The 26,342-nt window shown below is 45.2% G+C and overlaps 1 protein-coding gene and 1 long non-coding RNA gene across 36 annotated transcripts in view; one reads left to right on the forward strand and one right to left on the reverse strand.

The window, feature by feature from the left end:
• CALML6 (calmodulin like 6) overlaps positions 1-26,342 on the reverse strand; it is a 235,833-nt gene that overhangs the window by 74,552 nt on the left and 134,939 nt on the right. For 19 of the 33 annotated variants that reach the window (XM_039509211.1, XM_039509212.1, XM_039509194.1 and 16 more), the window contains one exon: positions 23,677-23,751. The exons of 8 other annotated variants lie outside the window; for them this stretch is intronic. In XM_039509211.1, coding sequence (XP_039365145.1) covers positions 23,677-23,688 — 12 coding nt within the window. In that variant the 5' untranslated portion in view covers positions 23,689-23,751. Of the gene's footprint in view, positions 1-9,671; positions 9,866-9,963; positions 10,052-23,676; positions 23,752-26,342 lie in introns of those variants that run through there. 6 more of the 33 variants (XM_039509203.1, XM_039509200.1, XM_039509207.1 and 3 more) reach the window with 3 other exon arrangements.
• On the forward strand, positions 5,617-24,817 carry LOC120387876. 3 transcript variants are annotated; one of them, XR_005590397.1, is made up of 4 exons: positions 5,631-5,728; positions 6,248-6,395; positions 20,448-20,592; positions 23,669-24,817. It is a non-coding gene; the product is annotated as an uncharacterized LOC120387876 (long non-coding RNA). The 3 variants fall into 3 exon arrangements; XR_005590396.1 differs by lacking the exon at positions 5,631-5,728 and adding an exon at positions 5,751-5,945; XR_005590398.1 differs by lacking the exon at positions 6,248-6,395 and having other exon boundaries at positions 5,617-5,728.

Below are 26,342 nucleotides of genomic sequence, written 5' to 3' on the forward strand. Positions count from 1 at the left end.
CACTGATGCCACCTGTGTTTGTAGGGCCTAGAGTCGCTGGGAGTAGGATCAGCTTCATACTGCCTATGGATACAATCCTTCGGGTCTTAGACAAATTCTAGTTCAGATAATTATGTTCTTTTTACCTACACTCCCGATGCAGGTTCAATCCTGACTAAAGCACAGGACTGGGAGGCAAGACTTCTTGGTTCTAGTCTCACCTTTGATGCTTAGCTCAATGCATGAGCTTCAGTTCTATGCCTCCTTTTCCCCAGTTGGGGATTATACTGACCTTCTCCCCCAGGAAGGGTTATGGAGCTTAATACATTGATATTTGTAAAGTGCTTTGAAATTCTCAGATGCAAGGTATTGTGTACAATCAGAGAGAGGTCACAGAAGAGAGCTTCTTGTTTGGCCACTTTGCAAATACGGATGGGGCTTTTGAAAAGGAATAGATGGCTGATAGAACAAGTCAAGGACCAGGTCTCACACAACATCTACCCCTTTTAACATGCACCCCCCACCCTCAGGAAATACTCACTTCAAATCCAACCAAAGGACAAGGAATCTTATTTTATAGTGCAGGCAAAGCTGTCTGCTCAGTATTCAGGATTATGACACTGCTAGTCTGCTAAACTCAAGATAGCTTTAGCTGCTGTAAATCTTCTTATGAAAATATTCTCTTGGTTATCAGCATCTGCCAAGAGGAACAAATGACAGGCCCCACATCTCAGCACCTGTTCCTTCCAGAATCTGCCAGCACTCCTCAAAAGGCCATTGAAATGACAGGTGGATACCAGTCCCAGGAGAAGACGCCTCCGAGGTTAATGCCAAATAAAGGGAGTGGTTCAAGAGCAAGTTTATTTAAGTATATTGTCAGGGGGATTGGCGCTATTTGATATGAAAAGCCACTAATAAGTTTACTCCTGCTGTTCAGACTGAAATCTGCTGATGCTGCTCCTTGGAGGAGTGTTACAGCTAATGAGGTTCAGCCTTGCACACAGATGGGCTTCAGAGCAGGAGCATGTGTTAAGCTGTGTGGGGTTTATTTATTTTTTCCCTTTAATGGAATAGTTATTTGGTGATAATGCAGTTGCCTGAAATGTTACACACAAAGCTAGCTCCAACTGACCGGGTAGGTGGCCACAATGTGGACAAACTGGGGATCCACACAGAGCAAATGGCAAGTGCTTTAGAAGGAGAGATTCCACTGAATCAAGCAAAGAAGTGATCAATATCTGAGGGAGGTTTTACTTAGAATGTAAGTGGGAAAAGTAAATGTGCAGCTGAAGGAACAATCCAAACATGAGCCAGCCTCACGGGAAGATGTGCAGTGTCTGCTTTACATGAAGGCTGTGAGTTGGGGGTAGGTTTAATATTGAAATTATATTAAATATCACTGTGCTTCTGGGACTGTCTGGCTCAGGGAATTTTGGTAACGGGATATGGAGTCTTTCACTTCTGCCACTGGTTTGAATCCAGGACTGTTTGGAAGACTATGAAATTACTCAGCTGTCTTGGTCCAAGGGGCCTTTTACACCAGTGTAAGCTCCTGATCCAAAGTCACTGGAAAGCCTCCCATTGATTTTTAGTGGGCTTTGGATCAGACCCTAAATCAGGAGTAACTCCAAACACTCGCATAATACTATACTGAGGGGAGAATCAGGCGTGTGCTTTTAACAAAATGGGAAAGCAGAAGCTTTTTACTGTCCAAAAGGCAAATAGCTATAATTATGAGAAAGTAGCAATTTGATCTTCAGTTCCATCCCCCATTGCCTCAGAACAGAACAGAGGAGTGGTTTGAATCCATTTTCAGAAAGAATGAAACTCCAGGACTTGCCTCTAAGCTGCTGTGACATCCCAAAGCAGGGTGCTGGAACAATTTGTACAGTGGGGGTGCTGAGAGCCATTGAACCAAACTGTAAACTCTGTGTATGATGGAAACCACTTCAAGCCAGGAGGTGCGGCAGCATCCCTAGTTCCAGCACCTATGTCCCAAAGTTGCTCAGAACCGCCCAGTGGAGTTAGTGTGAACTCCAGCTGCATCTCTCCCATCCACCCAACAAAAAAAGCACAGTTGGATGATTCCATGGATCTGTGTAGGATATAACATGAGCTGTCAAGATGCTGCCAGCTAGACTCCGCTGAGCATAGTTACAGCAGTTGGTGCAGGCAACTTACTCCTGTTTAATCAGAGTACAATGGACCTGAGCCTTCAGGTGAGGAGCGCCTCCCGAGAAGTGCTCTCAGCTACCAGTGACTTTAATAGCAGCAGGAGCTGCTCAGCAACTTGGAAGTTACGGCCAAGTTCTGGTCCCATTTAAGTCTCTGCTGAGCACATGTCCTCTGAAAATCAGGATCCCTTAAGGCATCTTCCCATTGATTTCACTGGGACCAGGATTTAGTCCTTACTGCTGTGCTTCCCTCTCCTCTCCTCACCTCCCCCCTCCTTCGCAGGCACAATTCAGGTGCAGCTCTCTGGCTCCAGGGAAGCTGCCAGTGGAGCCTTCAATGGATATGTCTACATAGCAACTATATACCCACGGCTGGCCCTTGCCAGCTGACTTGGGCTCGCGGGGCTCAAGCTGCAGGGATGTTTCATTGCTGTACAGACTTCCAGGCTCAGGCTGGGGCCCAGGCTCTAGGACAGCAGTTCTCAAACTGTGGGTCAGGACCCCAAAGTGGATCGCGACTCTGTTTTAATGGGGTTGCCAGGGCTTGCTTAGACTTCTTGGGGCCAAAGCCCGAGGGCTTCAGCCCTGGGCAACAGGGCTCAGGTTACAGGCCCCCTGCCTGGGGCTGAAGCCTTTGGGTTTTGGCTTTGGTCCCTCCCGCCCCCCCAGGGGCGGCGGGGCTCTGGCAGGCTCAGGTTTCAGTCCCCCCACTCCTAGGGTCGTATAGTAATTTTTGTCAGAAGGGGATCGCAGTGCAATGAAGTTTGAGAACCCTCGCTCTAAGACCCAGTGAGATGGGAGCGTCTCAGAGCTTGGGCTCCTGCCCAAGCCCACAAGTCTCTACAGCAATGAAACAGCCCCACAGCCTGAGCCCTGGGAGCCCGAGTCAGCTGGCAAGGGCCAGCCGCGGATGTCTAGGTGCTATGTAGACATACCCAAAGTTACAAAAACCCAAGTCTTCCTCTGCAGTAATTCATGGCAAGAGACTTCTTTTAATCCAACAGCTCTGTGCAAATACAGTATTGCCAACCCCAAGTATTTCACGTGATTGGCTTATGTCATAAACATTTTTAAAATAAATAAGTGCAGGGTTTTTGTGAGGTCATGCTTTCAAGATTTTCTCAGCAATCTTGAAGGCTAAAAACGTAAGGGTCTTCACTTTCATTTAAAAAACACAACTTGGAGATTCTCAAATGACCACAGAACTCCAGGAGCTGGGGCTTTAAGACAGAAACAAATATGAAATTGGTGAGAAAATCAGAGTTGACAACACTGGTGAGTGGGACACACACAAAACCTGCTCCCTTAAATTAAATATAAATAAAAATAGCTGGCATACATTCATTTTTCAGATTCTTGCAGTCAGCTCTCCCTTGATTCTGCTTCTAATCATCCCTATCTGCTGGAAACATCCTTGCTCACTGAGCCTTTTGCTAATTTTTTTTTTTGTAAATGTCTCAGGCGCCTTAGTTTGCCTGCAACTAAGCTTCAAACTGTGAGTAAAGCTGTTGAATCAGATCAAGAGTGGATTATGGAAACAGAAGGCATCTTAGGGGAATTATGCTCTATAAAAATGGAGAAGGCAATAAATGCTTTATGGAATACTACATCTTAAAAATCAAATCCAGTCCACAAAAAGGCTGGTCTGTGGTGCATCAAAACACCACTGGGAAAAGTTTCTATTTCAGAATCTCCCTTACTCCTTATTGAGCTCTTATTGTGTGGCATAAACAAATTTCAATTCAATTGTAACAGATAATTGTGATATGAATACTAAGAAATAAAATACAAGAGCTCAGGACAAGTGTAGTTTGACTTTCTGGGGAAAGATGGGTCATTAAGGACAGGGGAAATGAGAGATCTTTTGTGAGACATTTTGCATCTTTTTTAGAATACAAATGCTTATTAGTTAATGTGTTTCAGGTACTTAGAGGAAGGGTGGAAAAGCTTCCTGTTTCAAAGCCAGCAGTACAGTGGTTCAGCATTGCAGCACTTCCTTTTTTTCCTTCAGCGTGTGAGTGTTTTTGTTTTGTCTTGTTATGTTTTTCAAATACACTGAGCTCTCCAATAGCCTATAAATGAAACAAGAAATAATAGGCTGATAATAGATGGACACACAGCCCAATATATACTCAGATGGCAGGCAGTCTGCCAATGGGCACAGGCCACTTCCTCTCCACAAGAGAGGAAGGATTGTCCAGTGGTTAGGACATTAACCTGGGAGACCCAAGCTCAATTCCCGGACTTCCTGCGTGACTCTGGGCAAGTCACTTAGTCTCTCTGTACCTCAATTCCTCCTCTGTGCTGTGTGTGTGTGGGGGGGAGGTTGTGCCTCACAGAAGGGTGTGAGGATAAATACAGTCAAGACTGTGAGGTGCTCAGATATTACCATAATGGGGGGTCATGTGAGCCCTTTAATATACAGATAGACTGATGAGAACACATCAGGCCTGACTGACCTGCACCTTGCACTTTGTGTTGTCACTTACAGCTTTGCAAAGTGGGTATGAAATGTTACCATTCAGGTAAGTGAATGGAGGATTTGGCTTGAGCAGTGTTTTGTAGTTGCTTTGTGAGGAATTGGAGGCTCCCTGTACTACAGTGGATCCAGTGTAAGGTCCTGATCTTCAGGCCATCAAAAGGCTGAAGAGTCTCGGGAACTGTTTCTCTGTCCCTATTTATAACCTACCACAAAAGCTGTATTCATCAGGGATGCTGTCTAATACAAAACTTTCACATGCATGCGGTTTGGGTTGTGTCAGCAGGTGCCCACAGGTACTGAACTCCCTTCCACTTTGCATCTGAATATCTGTGGATCTGGCCACTTTCACTTCTCCTGGCCCTGAGATAAACAAACAGTGTTCTGCACTCTTGTACTACAGAAAGGGGTGTGTTATGAACACTTAGAGGAAGCAGTCATGCTTCATATGAAGGTTCTATTCAGAGGTTTATTAATGATTAATAGATGTTATACGTCTGCTACAGACATGAACAGTAATGCATTATAGATGGGTTTCAATGCATCAGAAGGCTGATTATATATGGTTCAGCGGTTAAGGTGTACCCTGGAACTTGGGAAACCCACATTAACTTCACTGCTCTGCCACAGGCTGTGTGACTTTGGGCAAGTCACTTAATTTGTGAGACTCCTCTCCAGCAGTAAAATGTTGTTGTGAGGATAAATACATTAAAGATTGTGAAGCACTCAAATACTATGATGCTGGTGCCATATAAGTACCTCACTTAAAGGTTATAGTAGTAAGGAATCTGTAACCATCAATAGATATTTTAATAAATGGTTAATCACTTATTAACCTTTTATAAACTATATATTGATCCTTAACATAAAGCGTGTCTAAGAACACCCCAGACAGTTGTACTCTCATTCTGTTTACAGCAACTGTAACCATGGAGCTATGACAACTTAGACCAAATGAGTATCTGCCCTTAGTGTACAAAGTATGTCATCCTGGGAGGCAGGGGAAAGCTAAGAGGAAGAGATGCATTCAGCTTTCTTTCCCTTTTAAGACTTTATATTTGTGCTTTCTTTATTCCTTCATTTAGGATTCTAGATGGTAGGTACCTGGTTCCCAGTGCATATGGAAATAGTAACATACTTTGAAATGGAACATTATACACTGAATACACAGGACATCTGAAACATTCCTTGTTCTGTTCTTAGATTTGTCCCATGTTCCTCTACAGAGTCTACAGCTTTAATCTCACCTATTCTTATTTACATAGTACAGCCACAAATGTAAACTTGAAGAGTGTCCCCATCTGAGATTTGAGGTTTGAATTTATCTCTGTTCTAAAAGTCTGTAAGACATTATTGCCTTGCAAAAAGGCAACAACAGCCTATCTTACAGGAGTCACTGGAGGGGTAGGGGAATACTCTGAATAAAACGCAGCTCTGGGGTGCACCAAGCCATCCTCACTTTTTGTGCTTGCAAAAATCCCTGCAGGGCTTTTGCAAGTTAATTTCTAAGCAAATTGGTTACTGAAAACCATGTTTAGAAGGCTTATAGAGGACATGATTTGATTAGAGAAGGCAAGGAGAGGCAGTCATAGATCTAAGTTGTTATATTATTCAGAATCAGGGAGCAGAATTGAAAGAAGCGGGAGGCAGGGAGAGGAGGGTAAGGACATCCAAAGCAGCAGCAAAGCTTGTGTCAGAACATCTGGCTAATAGAGATGCACAGAGAATGGAGAGACCCAAACAAACGGAAACAACTTGTGAGGGTGAGTAATAGCCCCCAGAATCCAGGTGTCTAACCCCCTTATCACACAACATGACTAACTACAGGAAGAGGAAAGAAGCTGAGGGGAGAGAAGTTCAAAGGCAGGCCCAGGAGCAGCGGTAACTTGCCTAACCAGATGGCTTGTATTTTGTGATAGCAGCTGATCAAGTGAGATTGCTGACATTTTGGGGCTCGAATCTCCTGAGATTCAGCCTAAAATCTGAACTAGACTCTAGACTAATGCAGATCTGGATCCAAACACACTCCTCACTCAACTTGTGTATCTGGTTTATCTGTCTTTTTCTGAGGGCTCTGAGCCCTTGCTCTGTGATATATAATCTACTGGATTGCTCAGTAGCCTCTGTGGCTAGTGTTCCACCCTGCCGCATGGGAGTTCAGTCTAGCTGGTGCTGGGGCCTCTACAGCTCTGTTCAGGCCCTTGGGATAGGAAGTGCTGCTGTTTGCACTGCAGCAGCTCCTCCAGAAAATGTGTCCCCCAAATTGGAAAGACAGTTGCCACAGCACAAGCAGAGAGGGAAGGTGTGAAGCCCAGAGGAATGTTCAGAACTCTGAGAAGAGGTAGAAGATAGCTGTGTAGCTATGAAGGCCACAACAGCTCCTTTTATTGACACTAGACTAGCAGCATTAGTGCTACTAACCAGCCAGAAGGCCCTAAAAATAAATAAGCCATGCATGGACCTGAGAACAATCCTTCCTTGTATATACACAATCACTGTTATCCCATTGTTTTTCCACAAGATGGCATCAGTGTGCCTAAGCATGAAAGTCGAGCTACAGCCATTCAGTTGCTACCCTGAGGAGTGATTTATTTAATGAAGTATTTTGAAGGGTATTGTGAAATTTCTGCCCCTGACAGAGGACCTCCAGAAAGCTGCATTCTTCCTCTTGCCTCTGCCACACTTTAGTAATGCTTTCATCACAGGGGAATCTGCATCCCTGAAGGTGAAAAGCAGCTGAGCAGGAGCCCCCAGTCTGTACTGTGAGATAAACATCCTGCCTTGGAGGGAGACAGCCACACCAGGGCAAGCTAGAGAGGAGCGGATGTCTCTTCACAGCACAGCTCATGCTCAGTTATCCAAATGGCCTGGGGGGCGAGGACGCTGAACGCTTTGCCTGGGTAATCAAGGGGATTTTCAGAGTAAGTGATTGTAGCAGAGGATGTGATGGGAGTCGGGGGGCGGAAAGAGAGTTAAGCATAACTGAGGTTTGGCTAGTTAGGGTTGCTCCATGTGGTAATTAGGGAGAAGACTTGGTTTGCCCCATTTTGAATAGTCTCAAAAAGATGTTGGATTCACGTTCTGCATCAGGAAGAGAGTGAAAAGGGGAATAGAGAGAGAAACAGCTACAGATAAACGAAGGGTCAGAGAGAAACACCCGTGAAAAAATATCTGCATGAATTTGTGACTACTACCTCACTCCCAGACTGACTGTGAGGAGGTAAATATTATCACCCCCATTTAGAGAGGGCTAAACCAAGTGAGAGATGTGCAATGACCCACCTAAAAACCCAGAGGCAGTTACTCCTGTGGGAATTCTGCACCAAAATATTAAAAATCCTGCACACAATATTTTAAAATTCTGCATATTTTGTCAAAATAATGCAATATAATCATGCTAGTCTCAATTATTTTGGTAATTTAATTAAACTACAATACAATGGATGGAGAATATCCCCAAGTCCTCTTTGTCTAACAGTAATGTAGCTAGGTTTGAACCTTTATTTCTTGTTATGGTCTAGATAATTAACTTCCTAACTTCAGGGTGGTTAAGCACTGGAATAAATTGCCTAGGGAGGTTGTGGAATCTGAGTCATTGGGGATTTTTAAGAGCAGGTTAGACAAACACCTGTCAGGGATGGTCTAGATAATACTTAGTCCTGCCATGAGCGCAGGGACTGGACTAGATGACCTCTCGAGGTCCCTTCCAGCCCTACAATTCTATGATTAGTCAACAAATATATGCAGCCATATGCTCAGTGTTACATCATAGGCAACTGAACAGCAAGTGAGGACTGGGGAATCAAATTCACACTTTATATTGGTTACTGACCATCTCCAGAAAGGTCAGTATCAAACAGTTCACGGAGCTCATTTTCATAGGAATTTTTTTCAGTCAAAAAATTTAGATCAGTTCTAATCACTAAAGCATCATAAGCATTTATAAGGCCATACTGTCCCTTACACCACTTTGGCAATGTAAAGGAGCCTTAAAACTTTTATACCTGTTTTATATTCCTGGGGGAATTCACAAAGACAATGGAAACAATTCATTAAGCAGGCAGGCTGCTATATTCTGCTCTGCCCCATGCCTACATCCTCAGAAACACCCTAAAGCCCTGCCTCTCCATGCCAAGCGTGCTGCAATAGCAAACAAGAGGGACAGTGTCTCTCTGTCACACACACACCTGACTGCCCAGGCCCCACCACCCCATCCTAGTGGTGATTTATGTCTCTACTGGCTGCTCCGAGCGCCTGAACCAACCTGCCTGCACTGCCGGGGAGGGGCACATGATCGCTATTGCAGGCTTCCCTATCAGAAGTCATTTTTCTATGGGGAAGCAAAGGAATCTATGGGGGACATGAATTCTGCAAATGAGCAGTGATACAGAATTCCCCCAGGAGTAGCCAGTCAAGGGCAGGGCTTGAATCCAGGGCCCTCAACTCCCAGCTCCTCACTGTAGCCATATCCACTTGGTCCTGTAATGGACTGAAGCAGTCTGGCAAGTATGTAGCTTTCTCCAAACACTAGAGGTCTAAACAGGGCATTAAATGATATTGTCCACATATCTATTCAAGTGACACCATCATAGGACCTAATCACATCAGCCACGCCATCAGGAGCGCGTTCACCTGCACATCTACCAACGTGATATATGCCAGCAATGTCCCTCTGCCATGTACATTGGCCAAAGTTTCCCTGATGTTCCATTCCTCAACTGAACACCAACACTCAAGGCTGCCTCCCCTGCAATCTTGTCCCTATTTCAGGGCCCACGGCAGGAGCTAACTCTCTCTATGTGGCTTTCCCCAGTTCTTCTTCCACCTGACTCCTATCAGCCCCTTCCCAAGAGCAAGAACACCCAACCTTCTTTCTAACATCCCCTCCTTCCCAGCTGAGTTCTATCTCTGTAGGCCTTATGACCCTTACCCAATTGGGGGACAATTGTTGCATCACGAGTGAAGCTAAGCCTGACTCCCTTTTAAGGGCCAGCCAGACTTTGACAAGATTCATATAAAGAAGTAATTTTTTCACTTACCAGAATAAATAGAAAGACAAGCCTGTGTTGTTCCACTAGCAAAGAAGACTGCCATGTTCCACCTCAGAGCTATCCGCAGTGAAATGGTGTTGTTACATAACATGCACAAGGCCACTGTAGTATAGATGCTCGCTACCGCGATGAATGGGGTTTTTCCATTGGTGTAGTAAATGAACCCCCTTGAGAGGCAGCAGCTAGGTAGATAGAAGAATTCTTCTGTCAACGTAACAATGTCTATGCTGGGGATTAGGTCACCTTAACTACATCTCTATGGGGTATGAATTTTTCACACCTGTGAGCGATGTAGCGCGGTTGACCTAAGTCTGAGGTGTGGACTAGGCCTCAGACAAGCACAGCTGGCCAACACACTGTAAAGTGTTCTGAAAGAAAGAAAGAAAGAAAGAAAGAAACTGTAGGAGTGGTGTAGACAATAAGCTACATTCTGATCTCCTTTACACTATGTAAATAAATCTGAAGTAAACTCCCCTTACTGTAATGTGGGCAGATTAAAGAAGTACTTTCCCTGCTGTGATGAAGCCACCAATCCAAGTTCCTCACCACTCAGTTTAGTCTCTTTCTTGGACCATATATGCTAGCCAAATCCCAGATACAGCACCTGCCTCTCCACTTAGTCATCTCCCTTTTCCAAGAGTCCCATTTGTTGCTTAGAACTCAGTGAGCATCTCTGTGTTTATTATAAACATGGTCCAGCCTGGGAAATATCCTCTGACTGATAATGTTGCACCCAGTTGCTTGCCTGCATCTCTACCTCACTTCCTCTTTTCACATGTATTGGCACCATCTGAGAGCAAGTGCAAATCTAACATCCGTAACGGAGAGATGGCAAGTTGCATTTCTCAGCAGAGAGTCTGAGGTATCATCAAATGTTACCATGTTGAAGCAGCAGCTACCTGTGACTGTTGAATATTGGTGTCCTTGATCTGTCCACAGCTCCACACCTTAGAGCTTGTCTACACTAGAAATTACTTCAGTATAATTTAAGTCGCTCACAAGTGTGAATAAGCCCCCGTTCCCCCCGTGAGTGAAGTAAGTTATACCAACCAAAGCGCTGGTGTAGACAGCACTATGTCGGCAGGAGAGCTTCTCAACATAGCTACTGCCACTCGCACCAGCTTAGAAACACTACAGTACTAGAAACGCTACAGGAGCACAGCTGCACTGGTGTGGTAGTCTGAGAACCCAGTCTCAACTTCTTTTCTGCTCTTCGTACAGCTGCAACAATGCATTTTCCCAGATCTTGGAAGGACACCATTAGAGTCTTTTCTTTGCTTCACACAACTTCATCTATTCCCTCTTGGTGTTGCTCACAGCTCTCTTTCTGGGGTTCTTCAGCCCTCCTTGACTGGCCTTATAGGTATCCTGGCTTTCTTCTATTCTAAGTACTAACCATCTATGATAACACAAAAGTGGCTTGTTTTTAGAGTTCCCAAAGCACCCTGAAACATTAGGGTTGCCAACTTTCTAATTGCACAAAACTGAACATCCTGCCCCCATCCCCACCCCCTGCCTGAGGCCCTGGCCCCACTTGCTCCATCCCTTCTCCCTCTGTCGCTCACTCTCTCCCACCCTCACTCACTTTCACCGGGCTAGGGCAGAGGGTTGGGGTGTGGAAGGAGGATGAGGGCTCTGGCTGGGGATGCAGGCTCTGTGGTTTGGGGTGCAGTAGGGGGCTCAGGTCTGTGGCCGGGGGTTGGGGTGTGTGTGGGGGAGGTTAGAGTGACCAGACAGCAAGTGTGAAAAATCGGGACAGGGGGTGGGGGGTAATAGGAGCCTATATAAGAAAAAGACCCAAAAATCGGGACTGTCCCTATAAAATCAGGACATCTGGTCACCCTAGTGGGGGTGCGAGCTCCGGGAGGGAGTTTGGGTGCAGGTGGGGCAGGGGGTTGGAGTGCAGGAGGGGTGTGACGGGTCCGGCTGGGGGTGCGGGCTCTGTGGTGGGGCCAGGGATGAGGAGTTTGGGGTGCAGCAGAGGGATCAGGGCTGGGGGAGGGGGTTAGGGTGTGGATGGGGTGCAGGCTCTGGGCGGGAGTTTGGGTGCAGGAAGGGACTCTCTGGGCTGGGGCAGGGGATTGTGGTGTGGGACCCTGGCGGTGCTTACCGCGGCTCCCAGGAAACAGCTGCTAGGTGCATGGGTGGCCAGGGAGGCTCCGCACACTGCTCTTGCACCCGCAGGCACTGCCCCTGCAGCGCCCATTGATCGTGGTTCAGTGGAGCTGACACTTGGGCGGGGGCAGCGGGCGGCGCCTCCCTGGCTGCCCATGCACCTAGGGGCCCCAGAGACCTGGTGGCTGCTTCCGGGAGCCACATGGAACCAGGGCAGGTAGGGAGCCTGCCTTAGCCCCGGGTCCCACTGTGCGGCTGGACTTTTAATGGCCCAGTCGGCATTGCTGACCGTAGCTGCCAGAGTCCCTTTTCGACCAGACCTTCTGGTTGAAAACCAGACACCTGGCAACCCTATGAAACATACAATAGTTCAATCTAGTTTCAGGGCCAGACCATGCTGGCACTCACCTCAATGAAGCTGCCCATTTCAGCAGCCTTGCAACGTAATAATCATAGAATTGAAGGGACCTCAAAAGGTCACCTAGTCCAGTCCCCTGCACTCACAGCAGGACTAAGTATTATCCAGACCATCCCTGACAGGTGTTTGACCAACCTGCTCTTAAAAATCCCCAATGATGGAGATTCCACAACCTCCCTAGGCAATTTATTCCAGTGCTTAACCACCCTGACAGTTAGGAAGTTTTTCCTAATGTCCAATCTAAACCTCCCTTGCTGCAGTTTAAGCCCATTGCTTCTTGTCCTAGCCTCAAAGGTTAAGAATGCTTTCATCTTGCATATATTCTTTGTTTACTGCTGATGTTAGTAGCAGAACCCATTACTAAACATGCATTCCTGCTCCTGGATATAGAGCTCAGCCACAAAGTGCCAACAGACACTGGTGCTCATTCTCTCATGAGATGGGCAGGAGGAAGAGACCCCAATCCCAGGAAAGCTTTACCAGTCAGACTAGGAACTTTCTGCTGACTCACATACACACATCAAACAACAAACAGCCTTGAGAACTATCTACAGTAATCTCCACAACTGTGTCTGTACATGGCTCTGGTGCTGAGATTTTGAAATTCAGTGGAGATGGGTCATGTGAAATATGGGAAGGAAAGAAGGAAATATCTGTTCTGTTATTTTTCATTGTAAAGTACATGGAGGATTGTATTGCAGATAGAGGGAGAGAGAGTGGCTAAATTCATTCAGTTTGATCATTTTTACAATTTTGTCGATTTGTAAAAAGGCAAGCCTGACCCTTCACTCTGTTTTAACCTCATATTTGCTACTAGCAATCAGGAGCGGCGCCAGGGTTTTTGGCGCCCTAGGCGGGGGTCCTTCCGCGCTCCCGGTCTTTGGGGCACTTCGGCAGCGGGTCCCGGACCGAGTGAAGGACCCACTGCAGAATTGTCACCGAAGACCCAGAGCGCGGAAGGACCCCCTGCCGCCGAATTGCCGCCCCCCCCAAATCCTGGTGCCCTACCGCCGGCCCTGCTAGTGATATCAGGTAAAGTTCTTTGTACCAGGATATAACATGAAACTCCAAGGGCCAAAGACTCTTTATTTTCATTTTTCTTGATGCAAAAAAACCTCAAATACATCATTTGGGTGAAATTCACGCTGTGCAGGGGGCCAAGACCTGTGCATCACTCAAGTCTCACTTAAGCCCTCAAAATTTTGTGCTTCAGTGATTCACAGCCTTTTTGCTGGCTCTTGCCACACAAATGGATTTTGGACCCTATAAGAAATCAGGGAAATTTTCACATCAGATTCCAAGCCTAGCTTCTTCTCTACCGCCACCTGCCTGTTAGATATTTCAATACTTTTAATTTCCACAACGTCATCCGAGTATTTCTAAATACTTTATGAACCCTAATTCATAACAAACCCCCTATACCGCATGAATCAGTTGTTTATCCTAACTGTACAAATGGGAGACAGAGTCACAAAGGACTTAAGTAATTTACCCAGTGTCACAAGTAAATCCATGACAAAGCTGGGAAAATGGCTCCAAACTCCTGGCTCCCAGTCCCATGCTCTAACCACCATACTACACTTCCTTCCCTACAAGAGAGTCTTTCATTACATAACCGTGGACAGCATCACACGCTGTTATTTATTATGTGTTGTCCTTGGCACTGTACAGGTAGCAATTAAGACTGCCCTGATGAGCTTACACTCTAAAAAATAGAGCCAGAAGACAAAACATCCCAGGAGAAGACATTACTATTAACAGGAAGGATGGTCTTGCAGTTAAGACCCTATCTTGGCACTCAGCAGACCTGCGTTCAATTCTGAGCTCTTCCACAAGCTATTTGTATAACCTCATGACAAATCACTTCCCCTCTCCAGGCCTCTGTACTCCAACTGTAAAGTGGGGATAATAATATCTCATTTCTCTTGCCCTTTGACTGTCTTGTCTATTTAGACAGTAGGTGATTTGGGGCAAAGGCTGTCTCTCACTGTGTGTCTGTACAGAGCCTAGAACGATGGGTCCTGATCTCTGCTGGGGCCTCTAGGTGTTACTGTAATGCAAAAATTAATAAGTTAGAATACCTTTGGTTTGACTGAATGAGTCTTTTGTGCTTTATTCCCTTTCCATTCCCCCAGCTAAAATGCTTTGTTGAGGAACTTTTCAATTAAAGTTTCATTGCCACCTATTTATCAACTAGAGTGATATAATGCTCTTATAGAGTATTTACTATACCTCACAGGTCTGGTGTAACTGTGGTATTCTGTGGTATTTCTCTTGAACATGGTGGTGTAATAAACAGCTGTGGAAAGTGGTTCATGGGAAATGTGACATGAGACAGATAATTAATCACACTGTTTAACTTCACAAACAGAGCTGCTCAATTCTGTGCTTTGCCAGTGCTAGCTATGCAATATTTTTTATTGCACCACTAAGGCTGACATTGCATCAGCTCATACAGTGAGAGTTCAACACAGCCTTGTGATTTCAGGGTCTGGTTCAGTGTGTTGCTAATTCATGTCCCTCTGGTGAGAGGACTTGCAAGAGGAAACAGACAATGGGTGGAGAGATGAGAGAGAGAGAGAGAGAGAGACTTCCACTTCTGCTGTTTCATCATTCAGAAATGAATGAAACATTTGAAAATAGAAAAAGCAAATGCATATGAGCTACAAAGCACTTTGCAATGCTTCTGAGTGGAAGGTGCTATATAAATATCCCTTATGAAAGCGATCGGATTTTTGATGGGTCCAAGAAATTGCTTGGAGTAACAAAAACGATTAGGGATCAATGCTGTTCCGGCCTGGAAATTGGACAGGTTTTCCCATCTTGAATTTCTGTGACTCTACACACTGGAGAAAACTATATTTCTTCAGGGCTTGATTTTGCTCCCACAAGAGTCAATCATAAACCAGATCTTAGCCCTTACTTTTTAGTGTGAATTGTAGGTGTGACTCAATGATAGTATAACCAAGCAGCCGTGTGTGTTACCATACCGTAAGGATAAAAACCATACTCATTCCCTCCTTTGAGCATCTCACATATAAATATCTCTGTGATCTCTTACGCGTGGATGATCTTCCTTGTACTGATCTGTAAGGAATCACTGTACTATGAAGTACTGCATTTTTAAGGCACCATGACAAGAAATCAGCCACTTCATGAGGGCATAGTTCAGCACTTACTTCACCTATGCATAATTATGAAAAATAAATTTGCAAAATAATCCAGGTATATAACAATCATGTACATTTGACACATCTCTCTGACCACAGCCTTGTACTGTATGTTACTTGCCTACTTAGGCCCTGATCCTGCAAGTAGGCCATTTAGTTCCTGTTTCTCATAGCTCAGCCTGGGCAGTCATTTATACATGTGCCCATTATAACCCAGATGCCCAAATTAGCCTCTTCACAAATCAGAAGCAACATTCACAGAAATGAAACTAGGCAGGGGGAGTTTCTTCTCATTTGCAGGGGTGGAGAAAGAGTCAGCTGATAAGAGTCCAAATATGATACAAGTTGGACATGAATTTACAAACACATAACTCCCCAACCACAGTTAGGGACTCAGAAGGGCATTTCTGGCAGGCAATCAAGTCCTGTGTGCCTTGTACTCCAGTGATTCATATCTGAGGCCTTTGCTGCATTGTCTTGAATTCAGGGGAGGCTCCAGTACAACTCCCATACAGGAAGTTCAACTTCCTCTCCAGCAGATTTCCCTCACCACCTCTCTAAATGCAGAACAGCACAGAATACATTTAGGCCCTGTCTGTCCAGGTTACATCCTAATATGGCTTTAACATGATTTGTAGCCTCACACAAATGCTTCAACTCAACAGCCCTAGGGGGAAGCTCAGGAGTGCTGAAGACAAGATATTTCTTCCCCTCTGGAAATATCCCAGGTTGTGGTGCTGCTTTATAGTAGCCACAGACACAATTTGGGTCTGGATATTTGTAAAATCTCTACATCAAACTTGATCAGAACAGGTGGTATAGACAATCCAGAAGTGTAGTTTAGATCCTGTCCACACTATGAACTTGGGCAAAACTCTAACTGAATGCAGTGGGAGTTTTGCTTGAGTAAGGACTGCAACGGCAGAACTGGGGTAACTGAGTGACATTCTGGGCCCACCAAAGTCAGTGGTGAAATTCCCACTGACTTCAATAGGGACGGGATTTCACCCGCTGATTTTTAGCCAGGTTTTGGAGCCGTTTAAAATCTCTCTCTCTAGGCTTTTATGCTGCACTCAGTTCTAATATTCAGGTCATGTCTTCACTATGAACACTTACCCAGTATAAAATTTTTTGTATATTATATCAGCAAAATGCCCATAATGGGAACACAATTATACTGGCAAAGCTGCGGTCTGTGCCAGCATAGTAGAAACCACCATTAGTTTTGTTGGTATAGCTGCATCTACACTAGGGACTTCTGTCAAGCACAGCTCTGCTGTTCAGGGATCACACCTCTTCACCTCCCTGACCGACAGAGCAGTCTGTAGTGTTTGCATGGACTGAGGGCAAGTCTACACTAGAGCGCTACATTGGTGTCTCCCGTCGACGTAGTGCTGGTGTGGACAGCGCTTAGGTCGATGTAATTTATGTCACTTTTCCACACCCCTGAGTGACATAAGTTACATTGACTTGAGTGGTAATGTAAACCAGTCCTAAGTCTCTAGCTGAGTTTGAGCAAGTGTGGTTCTCAGAAAGACAATTCAGTCGACAAATGCACAGAGGCACTGTGCCAGAATAATTCTTGACTACCATTTCGGAAGACAATTTTCGCTAGCATGGTACAAACATAAGATGGGCAGGACTTCAAAACCTGAAAGCTATATTATGAATTTTCACATTTAGAAAAAAGGGAGTTCCCCCACCCCCATCAGCCCGACATGCCACTGCTTTCATCAGGGTTCAAGTGCCTTTCAGAGGCAGCGTGTGTTTAAAACCCATACCACACCACCCACTCATGCATGCATGCCAATGAGAAAAAAAAATAAATGAGCCACAACAGCACTGCAAGTGTTCATGCTGACAGAGCTTAATAAATAATAAATAGCAACACGGCAACCAAATGTCACAGAGCTATGATGTACTCACATGCATATATGCTGACTGATGCATATTAGTAAAAGCAACACAGTGCTCTTAGCTGAGGCACCCATGTTAATTTTTGGAGGGGGGTAGTTTTACAAAAATGACTGGAAAGATTTGTTTCATTTATTTATTTATTTATTTATATGAAAACTGTTTCTTGCAGAGAATTAAACTCCCTTGCACTAATACAGCGCCTCTCAACCTTTCCAGACTACTGTACCCTTTCAGGAGTTTGATTTGTCTTGTGTATCCACACATTACACCTCACTTAAAAACTACTTGCTTACAAAATCAGATATAAAAATAAAAAAGTGTCACAGCCACACTATTACTGAAAATTTGTTTACTTTTTCATTTTTACCATATAATTATAAAATAAATAAATTGGAATAAAAATATGTTACTTACATTTCAGTATATAGAGCAGTATAAACAAGTCATGGTCTGTATGAAATTTAAGTTTGTACTGACTTCACTAGTAGTTTTTATGTAGCCTGTTGTAAAATTAGGCAAGTATCTAGATGAGCTGATGTACCCCTGGAAGACCTCTGCATACCCCTGGTTGAGAACCACTGTACTAGCATATGAGACCAAGAAAATGAAACTGACCAGTCTATTTTAATCATGCAAACTGAGTGAAGTGAAAAAAGTAAGCCAATATTTTAAAGGGTGAAAAGTACATTCTCTCTTTAAAATTCTAATTGTCTATGATGTTATTAGTAAAGCAGATAGGAATAAAATCATATTTAAAAATAATTCTTAACTATTCTTTTAACTTATGAAAGTGCTTTTATTTTCGTTACATTATGATGGTAACCCAAAATCCACAGGATTAAGGAAATCAAAAGGAAGAGGTGGGAAAATGTAACTTGTTAATTGTATTAAATAAAAGAATTGGAATGGTTGAATCCAAAGTAAATAAAATATGTACACAATCAACCCTCAAAACAAACAAACAAAAAAATACTGCAGTAACACTATTGTAAACTCAAGTGTTTGAGACAGTCACTGTATTATATGCTAGCATTTTTTAAAATGGGGAAATGAACAACATCCTTAGATCTCAAACCTCCATGATGCTGTGTCATTTCTGGGAGGTTCTGAGGCTTAGATTCTCCTTGAAGTCAGTGGGAATTTTAGTTATTTGCAGGATTGGGTCCTTAGTTTAAAAAAAAAAAAAGGACATATCTAACACTTCTCAGGGTTGCTTTGCTGCTGTTATATTACCAATGCAAATCCCTACTGGTACCAGCGTGGTAGAAGTTACAGAAAATACAATGGTCTTTATGTTCTGCTGGATTAGCATGATATGCATCAGTAATATATCAGCATAACTCATTTTAAACACACAGAGGCAATATTATAGCTCTGTTGTTGGGCTTTAGTAGCTAAGGGATGTGTTGGTATGTCCCTTGCAGTACAGGAGCTGAGATGTGAAAAAAATATCTAAACTCCCTGTTTTTCAGACGTTAGAATTCTGAGGTAAAAATGTCCTCACTCCAATTGTGGAACCCACATTACAATAGTTAAGTTTAAAAGGGAATTTATTACAAAATCTGAAACAAATCTGTTCAGCTACTTTGAAGTTAAAGGCTTCTGGACAAATAACTAATCATACAGCTTGACAGTGGTTTTCCTTTTTAGTTTGTGTTTGTCTGTGGAGATCAATTATTTATTGTTGTTGAGATGGGGAGTGATTAATGCCAGTTTGAGTACAGTGTCTCTGTTTTGTTAATGGATCATTTGTCCTGTTTAGAAATTCCTGGTTGAGAGTTGGGTGAGTTTAAGATTTTAGGATGGTCCAAAATTTTCCATCAGAACAGTTTTTAATGGAAAATTGCATTTTTGGCTAAATAAAAATGTTTGTGTAAAGTAGCTTATTTCTGTTGAAAATTTTGACTTTTCACTGAAAAATTAAACTCCAAATCCAAAAATTTGTGGGTTTTGGCCAAAGGCCGGACACACACACACACACACACACACACACACACACACACACACACCTTGTCAGAAATCTTCAGACTTTAGAACTGTGAAAATAAAAAAATTTCAGGCACACCTGGATACTCTAAAACTGAATTTGTTCTTAATGTTAAACGTGGATTTTACAGCCCTTTTAAGCCTTTATATATCCTTAGAAGTTTTTGGTTTTTTTACATTTTCCCATTTTCCAGATAGCATAAAAACAGGCTTTTTTTTTTTAAATCACCCTGTAATGTTAACTGTCAACATCTCATCAATGCCCTTTGTACCAGAATATGGTACTGTTCACAAGCTGTACATAGCTGTGACAAGAATTTTCATACATAGGCCTCAATCCTACAATAAGCTCCATGTGGAAGGAGCCTTGTGGCTGTGCAGAACTCATTCTAAGAATAGGGCCCTAGGGACTGATTCTGTACACTTTTACTACTGGGAGTAGTCCCTTTACAAGGAGCAGGCTACTATCCATTACTGTACACCCTTCCGAGTAGGGGCCATGTTGTCTATATTTATCTGCTAAATGTCATGCACATTTGTTTGTTAAATTCCGTGCACATTTATGTTTGCAGTATTGTTACCACTAAACATGTTAGCTGTTTTGGTCCCAGGATATTAGGGAGACAAGGCGGATGAGGTAATATCTTTTATTGGACTGGACCAACTTCTGTTGGTGAGTGAGACAAGCTTTCTTCAGGTCTGAAAAGCTCTGTGTAAGCTCGAAACCTTGTCTGGCCCAATAGGTGAGAGATCCCACCCACCTTGTCTGTCTAATGCACATTTATGGCACTATGTAAAGAATGATACATGCTTCTTTCTTTGCTGCATGATTGTTTGATTTGCCTTCCAGAAAAAGTTCCCCCAAGTAACTAACCAGACTTTTCTGCTAAATGAAGCTCTTAGACATTTGCCTTGATATTTATGCCTGGTTGCTATTAAACATTATTATTTTTTTTACATTCCTCAATGGATTTTGAGATTAGATTGATTAGACTGGAGAGTGATGTCCTTTATTTCTTCATAAAACAGGTAGAGCAGGATCTGAGGCAGTGCAAGTTTCTCTCACCGCACTCACCTGGCACTGGGTCTCAGCTCCCATGTCTAGGGCTGTGAGGAGTAGTTCAGTAGTAACAACAATAATGGTTTCTGTATCTATAGCTCCTTCAATCCAGTGATGACAAAGCACTTCACAAGCATGATTGGATTAAGCTTCTCAACACTTCTGTTTGGCAGAGGAGTAGCGCGACCAGGTGTCCGGTTTTCGATGGGAGCACCTGGTCGAAAAGGGATCCTGGCGGCTCTGGTAAGCACCGCTAACTGGGCTGTTGACTGTCCAGTTGGTGGTGCCGTGCAGCGAGGCTGGCAAGCTCCCTGTTAGCCTCCATGCCATGGAGCTCCCAGGAAGCAAAAGGGATGTCCCCCCTCCAGTTCCTATGCCTAGGGGCAGCCAGGGGGCGCTGCACACTGCCCCTGCCCCAAGTGCCACCCCCACAGCTATTGGCTGGGAACCATGGCCAATAGGAGCTGGGGGCGGTGGTGCCTGTGGATGGGGAAGTGCATCTGCGTGGGAGCTGAAGTGGGGACATGCCGGCTGCTTCCAGGAGCTGCTTGAGGTAGGCGCTGCCCAGAGCCTGCACTCCTGAACCCCTCCTGGGCCCCAACCCCCTACCCCAGCCCTTATCCCCCTCCCACCCTCCAAACCCCTCAATCCCAGCCCAGAGAACCCTTCTGTACCCCAAACCCTTCATCCCCAGCCCCACCCCAGAGCCTGCACCCCCAGCGAGAACCCTAACATAAGAATGGCCATACTGGGCCAGACCAAAGGTCCATCCTGCCCAGTATCCTGTCTGCCGACAGTGGCCAATGCCAGGTACCCCAGAGGGAGTGAACCTAACAGTAATCAAGTGATCTCTCTCTTGCCATCCATCTCCACCCTCTGACAAGCAGAGGCTAGGGACACCATAGCCCTCCCCCTCCCCCCCACGCCCGAACCCCAAGCCTCAGCCCTGATCCCCCTCCCACCCGCCAAACCCCTCGATCCCAGCCTGGAGCACCCTCCTACATCCCAAACTCCTCATCACCAGCCCCACCCCAAAGTCTGCACCCCTAGCCAGAGCCCTCACATTCCCCACACCCAACCCCCTGCCCCACCTCAGAGCCCCCTCCCATAGTCCAAGCCCCTCAGCCCCAGTCCAGAGCCCCCTCCTGCACCCCAAACCTCTCATCCCTGGCCCCACCCCAGAGCTCTCACCCCCTCTCGCATCCCAACCCACTGCCTCAGCTGGGAGCCCCCTCCCACACTCTGAACTCCTCATTTCTGGTCCCACCCCAGAGCCCGCACCCCCTCCTGCACCCCAGCCCTGTGAGCCAGCCTGGTGAAAATAAGCGAGTAAGTGAGGGTGGTGAGAGCGAGCGACACAGGGATGGAGTGAGCAGGGGCAGGGCCTCAGAGGAGGGGCGGGACAAGGAGCAGGGCAAGGGTGTTTGGTTTTGTGTGAGTAGAAAGTTGGCAACCCTACAGCGGAGTATTACTATGCCTGTTCACTTAATCTCTCTGCCTCAGATGTAATTTCCTCAAGGCCACACAAAGTCTAGAACCAGAACCGAGGACTCCTATGACTCCAGGTATGTCTATACTGCAATTAGACACCCGTAGCTGGCCTGTGCCAACTGACTTGGTCTCACGGGGCTCAGGCTAAGCAGCTATTTCCTTGCAGTGTAGACATTTTGGGCTCAAGCTGGAACTGGGCTCTAGGACCCTGCCAGGTGGGAAGGTCCCAGAGCTCAGGCTACAGACCAACCCCAGAAGCCTATACTACAATGAAACAGCCCGAGATCCTGGAGCCAGAGTCAGCTGGCACAGGCAGACATGGGGTTTTATTTGCAGTGTTGACATACCCTTTCCTGTGCCTTAATTCCACAACCAACCTTCCTGCAGCTGCCCTTATCCTTGTTTGCTTTGGGGGGGAAACTATTAACAAGATTGTTTTGCAGGAGGGATAACCTGTAAATGGGATTATCTCCAAATAAGATTACCCACTAAGATAGCAAACCCTGTGCTGAGATTCCTGGAGAAAACCAAAGAGATAATAGAGAGACAGCAGAGATCTTCAGTTAGGAGGGTGATACCATTCACATATAACAGCCAGGTAGTGTGACAATGGTGAGATATTAGGGATACGTTCTGTGAAGGAGCATTTCAACTCAGAAAAATATGAACCCAACCCTACTCCCATTGTAATCAATGAGAGTTTTGCTATTGACTAAATAGGTGCAAGAGTGGACTAGAAAAGATAAGTCAATGCCCATTCATTGGCATTTTAAGGAACCTCTTTCTAGCTTTTATCCTGGGATTTCACACTCCCAAAAGTTCATAAATTTTGGCTTATTTTCTCTATTATTTTTTAGCAAGCTATAATAAGTATCACAAAAATATGTATAAGAATACAGCTAAAAATCCCTTCAAATGGGCTCCTGATTGCTACCAAGAGGTTCCTTTGATTTAAATCATTCCAACCCTGAATAACTGAAATCACTCAGTTTGTGGTAGGTCTTATCCATAAAGCTAAGCATGTGCTCCAGCTTCCTTTCCTTAATGCTGTTTGCCATTTGCACCACAGGTCATATAGGATGGGATTTTCATAGCCACCTAGAGGATTTAAACACCCAGGGTGAAATCCTGTCTCTGTTGAAGCCAGCGGCAACACTCCTGTTGACTTCAATGGAAAGAATATTTCATCCCCAATTCCCATGAATGTCAATGGGAGTTGGAAAAAGCGACAGAGTCCTGTGGCACCTTATAGACTAACAGAGGTATTGGAGCATAAGCTTTCATGGGTGAATACCCACTTCGTCAGACGCATGCCACCCACGAAAGCTTATGCTCTAATACGGCTGTTAGTCTATAAGGTGCCACAGGACTCTTTGTCGCTTTTTACAGATCCACACGAACACAGCTACCCCTCTGATAATGAGAGTTGGGTGTCCAAATCTCAGTACTATAGTGCTCGATGGTCTGTCATTGTCTGAAGAGGGAGAAAAGTTAAATGAAAAGAGAGATAGAGGGGGAAGAGGAGTGCAGGGAGGGGAAGGAGAGGTAAGCATGGGCCAAGTTTACCATGTGCTTTTTAAAAAGGGCTTCACTTTCTATGAATACTGTGGAACCTGCATTGAAGGCCCCTTTTCAAGTAAACAATCACTTTAAAGTCTTCCCCAGGCTCCCAGTACTCTCTAGTTCGACCTTTAGTTAAAGACCCAGCTCTGCTAGGCAACTGTTTCTAGCTGTTCCCCTGGGTTGTGGCTTAGGAGAAATTTTACTTTGTGTATGTTTTGTTTTGTTGCATGGAAACCTGGCTTTTAACAGCCATTTTTTTTAACAGGTGCTTACCAGAGAGGGCATCGCTGAACTGGGATCCTTGCTGACAAGTGGTTTGAAAGTTAGGCCATGTTTTGTAATCAGATCCTGGAGGCCAAAGGGAAAGTTCTCATTTAGTCATTTGGAGGACTCACCCCTGTGTTCACAGAGGGATTGAGTTCACTGAGATACAGAGCAGTAATTTCACTACAAGAACAACGAGCAAGATAGAATGGAACCTGGAACCAAATGCTGGGGCTCCTCAGCTTGTTTAATCTTCTTTTCTCTGCCTTGCCCCCGAGATGGACTTCTTCATTCTTGTTCCTCCCAAGATCTCCATGAATTTCCCATCCTAGCTTCTCTGGCCCATGCAGTATGCGGATCACTTTCATAATCACTGCTGCATTTGAGCTCCCCAATCTGCTGGGCTCAAATCACAAGGATTAACTGATCCTGATTTAATGCACTCTTTGAACTAATTTTCTCAACCTTTCCCAGTATGCATTGCTCTTCTGTCTAAAATGTTCACAATAGGAACAAAAGTAACTAAGCTCATATACCATGGGACCTGGTGTCTAATGATTCCCACAGCTCCTCTTGCAACAGCTCTTTGCACTCCTCATTTAAACAGTTCTTTATTCATTCCCTTGTTGTACCCTCAGCCCTAGGGCCCACAGGGCAGTTTAAACAATAGTCTACCAGGTGGAGCACTAGCAAAGGCTTTGATAAAAATCTATACACATTATGTAGCATTCCCGGCAACTTCTTTTGGAACTGCCTTTTAAATGTCCACATGGCTAGCTAGGCAGGAGTTTTTCCTTCTTAGCTTTGAGTTGCTTTCCATTGCCAGAACCAGATGATCCATTACCCATGGCCACCCACAGAATAGGATGCAAGAAGCCAGATGTTCTGCAAAATCCCTTTCACCACCGTTCTAGCTGCAGCCCTAGTGAAGTTTCCCTGCACCAAAACTGGCTCTTGGGGAACAGGAATCAGCCCTTAGTGAATCCATTAATGTTACTGTCTGTTACAATAAAATGAAGGCATTTATTTTCTGAGTCTCCCTTAGTTAGCCCTTTCTTGTATCACAAAGGCTCTATGGGCATTGTCTGATTATTAATGAATGGACACTGGCATAAACCCTTCAATCTGTGCACTGGATCCTTCTTACCTGAACACTGAGTGAAATATTTTTGCTTTATAAACCTGGTTGTGTTGATGTCTAGATCCTGGAATCTGCAGCAGCACGGAAGCTACATTGCAATTGCAGCAATAAAATAAGACATGGTCTATTTGGAGGAACAGCACTCTCGTCAATAATTCCAGCATGTTTTGTAACAGCTTCCCTATGATGGCTGTGGCCATTTCCTGAAAAAGACAGTTACTCACTGTAGTAACTGTTGTTCTTCGAGATGTGTTGCTCCTATCCATTCCAGTTAGGTGTGCGCGCCGCGCGTGCACGGCTCTACGGAAGATTTTTACCCTAGCAACTCCGGCGGGCCGGCTGGGCGCCCCCTGGAGTGGTGCCGCTATAGCGCAGGATATATACCCCAGCCGGCCTGTCTGCTCCTCAGTTCCTTTTTGCCGGCTAATCCGACAGTGGGGAAGGAGGGCGGGTCTGGAATGGATTGGAGCAACACATCTCGAAGAACAACAGTTACTACGGTGAGTAACCGTCTTTTCTTCTTCGAGTGATTGCTCCTATGCATTCCAGTTAGGTGATTCCCAAGCCTTACGTAGGCGGTGGGGTCGGAGTTAGATGTTGCAGAACGCAACCGCTAAGCCAAAGGCTGCATCAGCTCCGGACTCTTGGACCAATGAGGCAAAGGTGTGGACCGAGGACCAGGTAGGTGTACAACACATCCCCCGAAAGGGTATGCGAGCCAGGAAGGTAGCTGAGAAGCGTGAGCCCTGGTGGAATGTGCAGCAAGGTGGCTCTATGGAACATGGGCCAAAACAGAGGAGGTGCGGATGCACAACGTCATTGAAGATGAAATCCTCTAGGAGGAGACAGGTAAGATGAAGGTTTTGGGGGCGTTACGAGAGGGCTCTGTCCGCTAGATATAGATTGCGGACGCCCAACGGATGTCGAAGGAGGGCCACCGTTGCTCTCCTTGCAAAGAGAGTGGCTTCGGAAGGAAGATATCCTGGTAGATATAAAAGGCCGACCCGTCCTCAGGGAGGCAGGTTGGACGTGGTAATAACTGCCCTTGTCCCTGAGGAATACAGTATACCTTGGGCCTATTGAGAGAGTCTGAAGCTCGGAGACTCGTCTGGCCGCAGGAAAGGCTACAGGAACACTGTCTTGCAGGACAGGTATACCAATGAGCATGTTGACATTGGCTCGAATAGGGCAGTCATAAAGCTGGTTAGAACCAGATTGAAGAGCCAGGTTTATGGCGGGGCCCCACTGGGGGGGAGGTATAAACGCTCCAAGCCCTGAGGAACCAGATGGAATGGAGCGGGACCTCGGCGGGGGAAACATTGCGCGTTTCGGAGCAGCAGGAGAAACGCTTCCGCTTGGCCAGATACTTTAACCGAATGGAAGATTTTCTACCACCCCGGAGAATCCTGTAGAACCGAGGCAGAACAACGTAACTCGGATCGGTTTAGCCACGCAGGAGTCCTGCTGTGAGGTGCAGGGATTACAAGACCGGGTGGTGAAGGTTGCCGTGATCCCACGTCATGGGGTCTGTGCC

The sequence above is a fragment of the Mauremys reevesii genome, linkage group 21 (genome assembly GCF_016161935.1).
Source record: "Mauremys reevesii isolate NIE-2019 linkage group 21, ASM1616193v1, whole genome shotgun sequence".
In the NCBI taxonomy this organism is placed as follows: domain Eukaryota; kingdom Metazoa; phylum Chordata; order Testudines; family Geoemydidae; genus Mauremys; species Mauremys reevesii.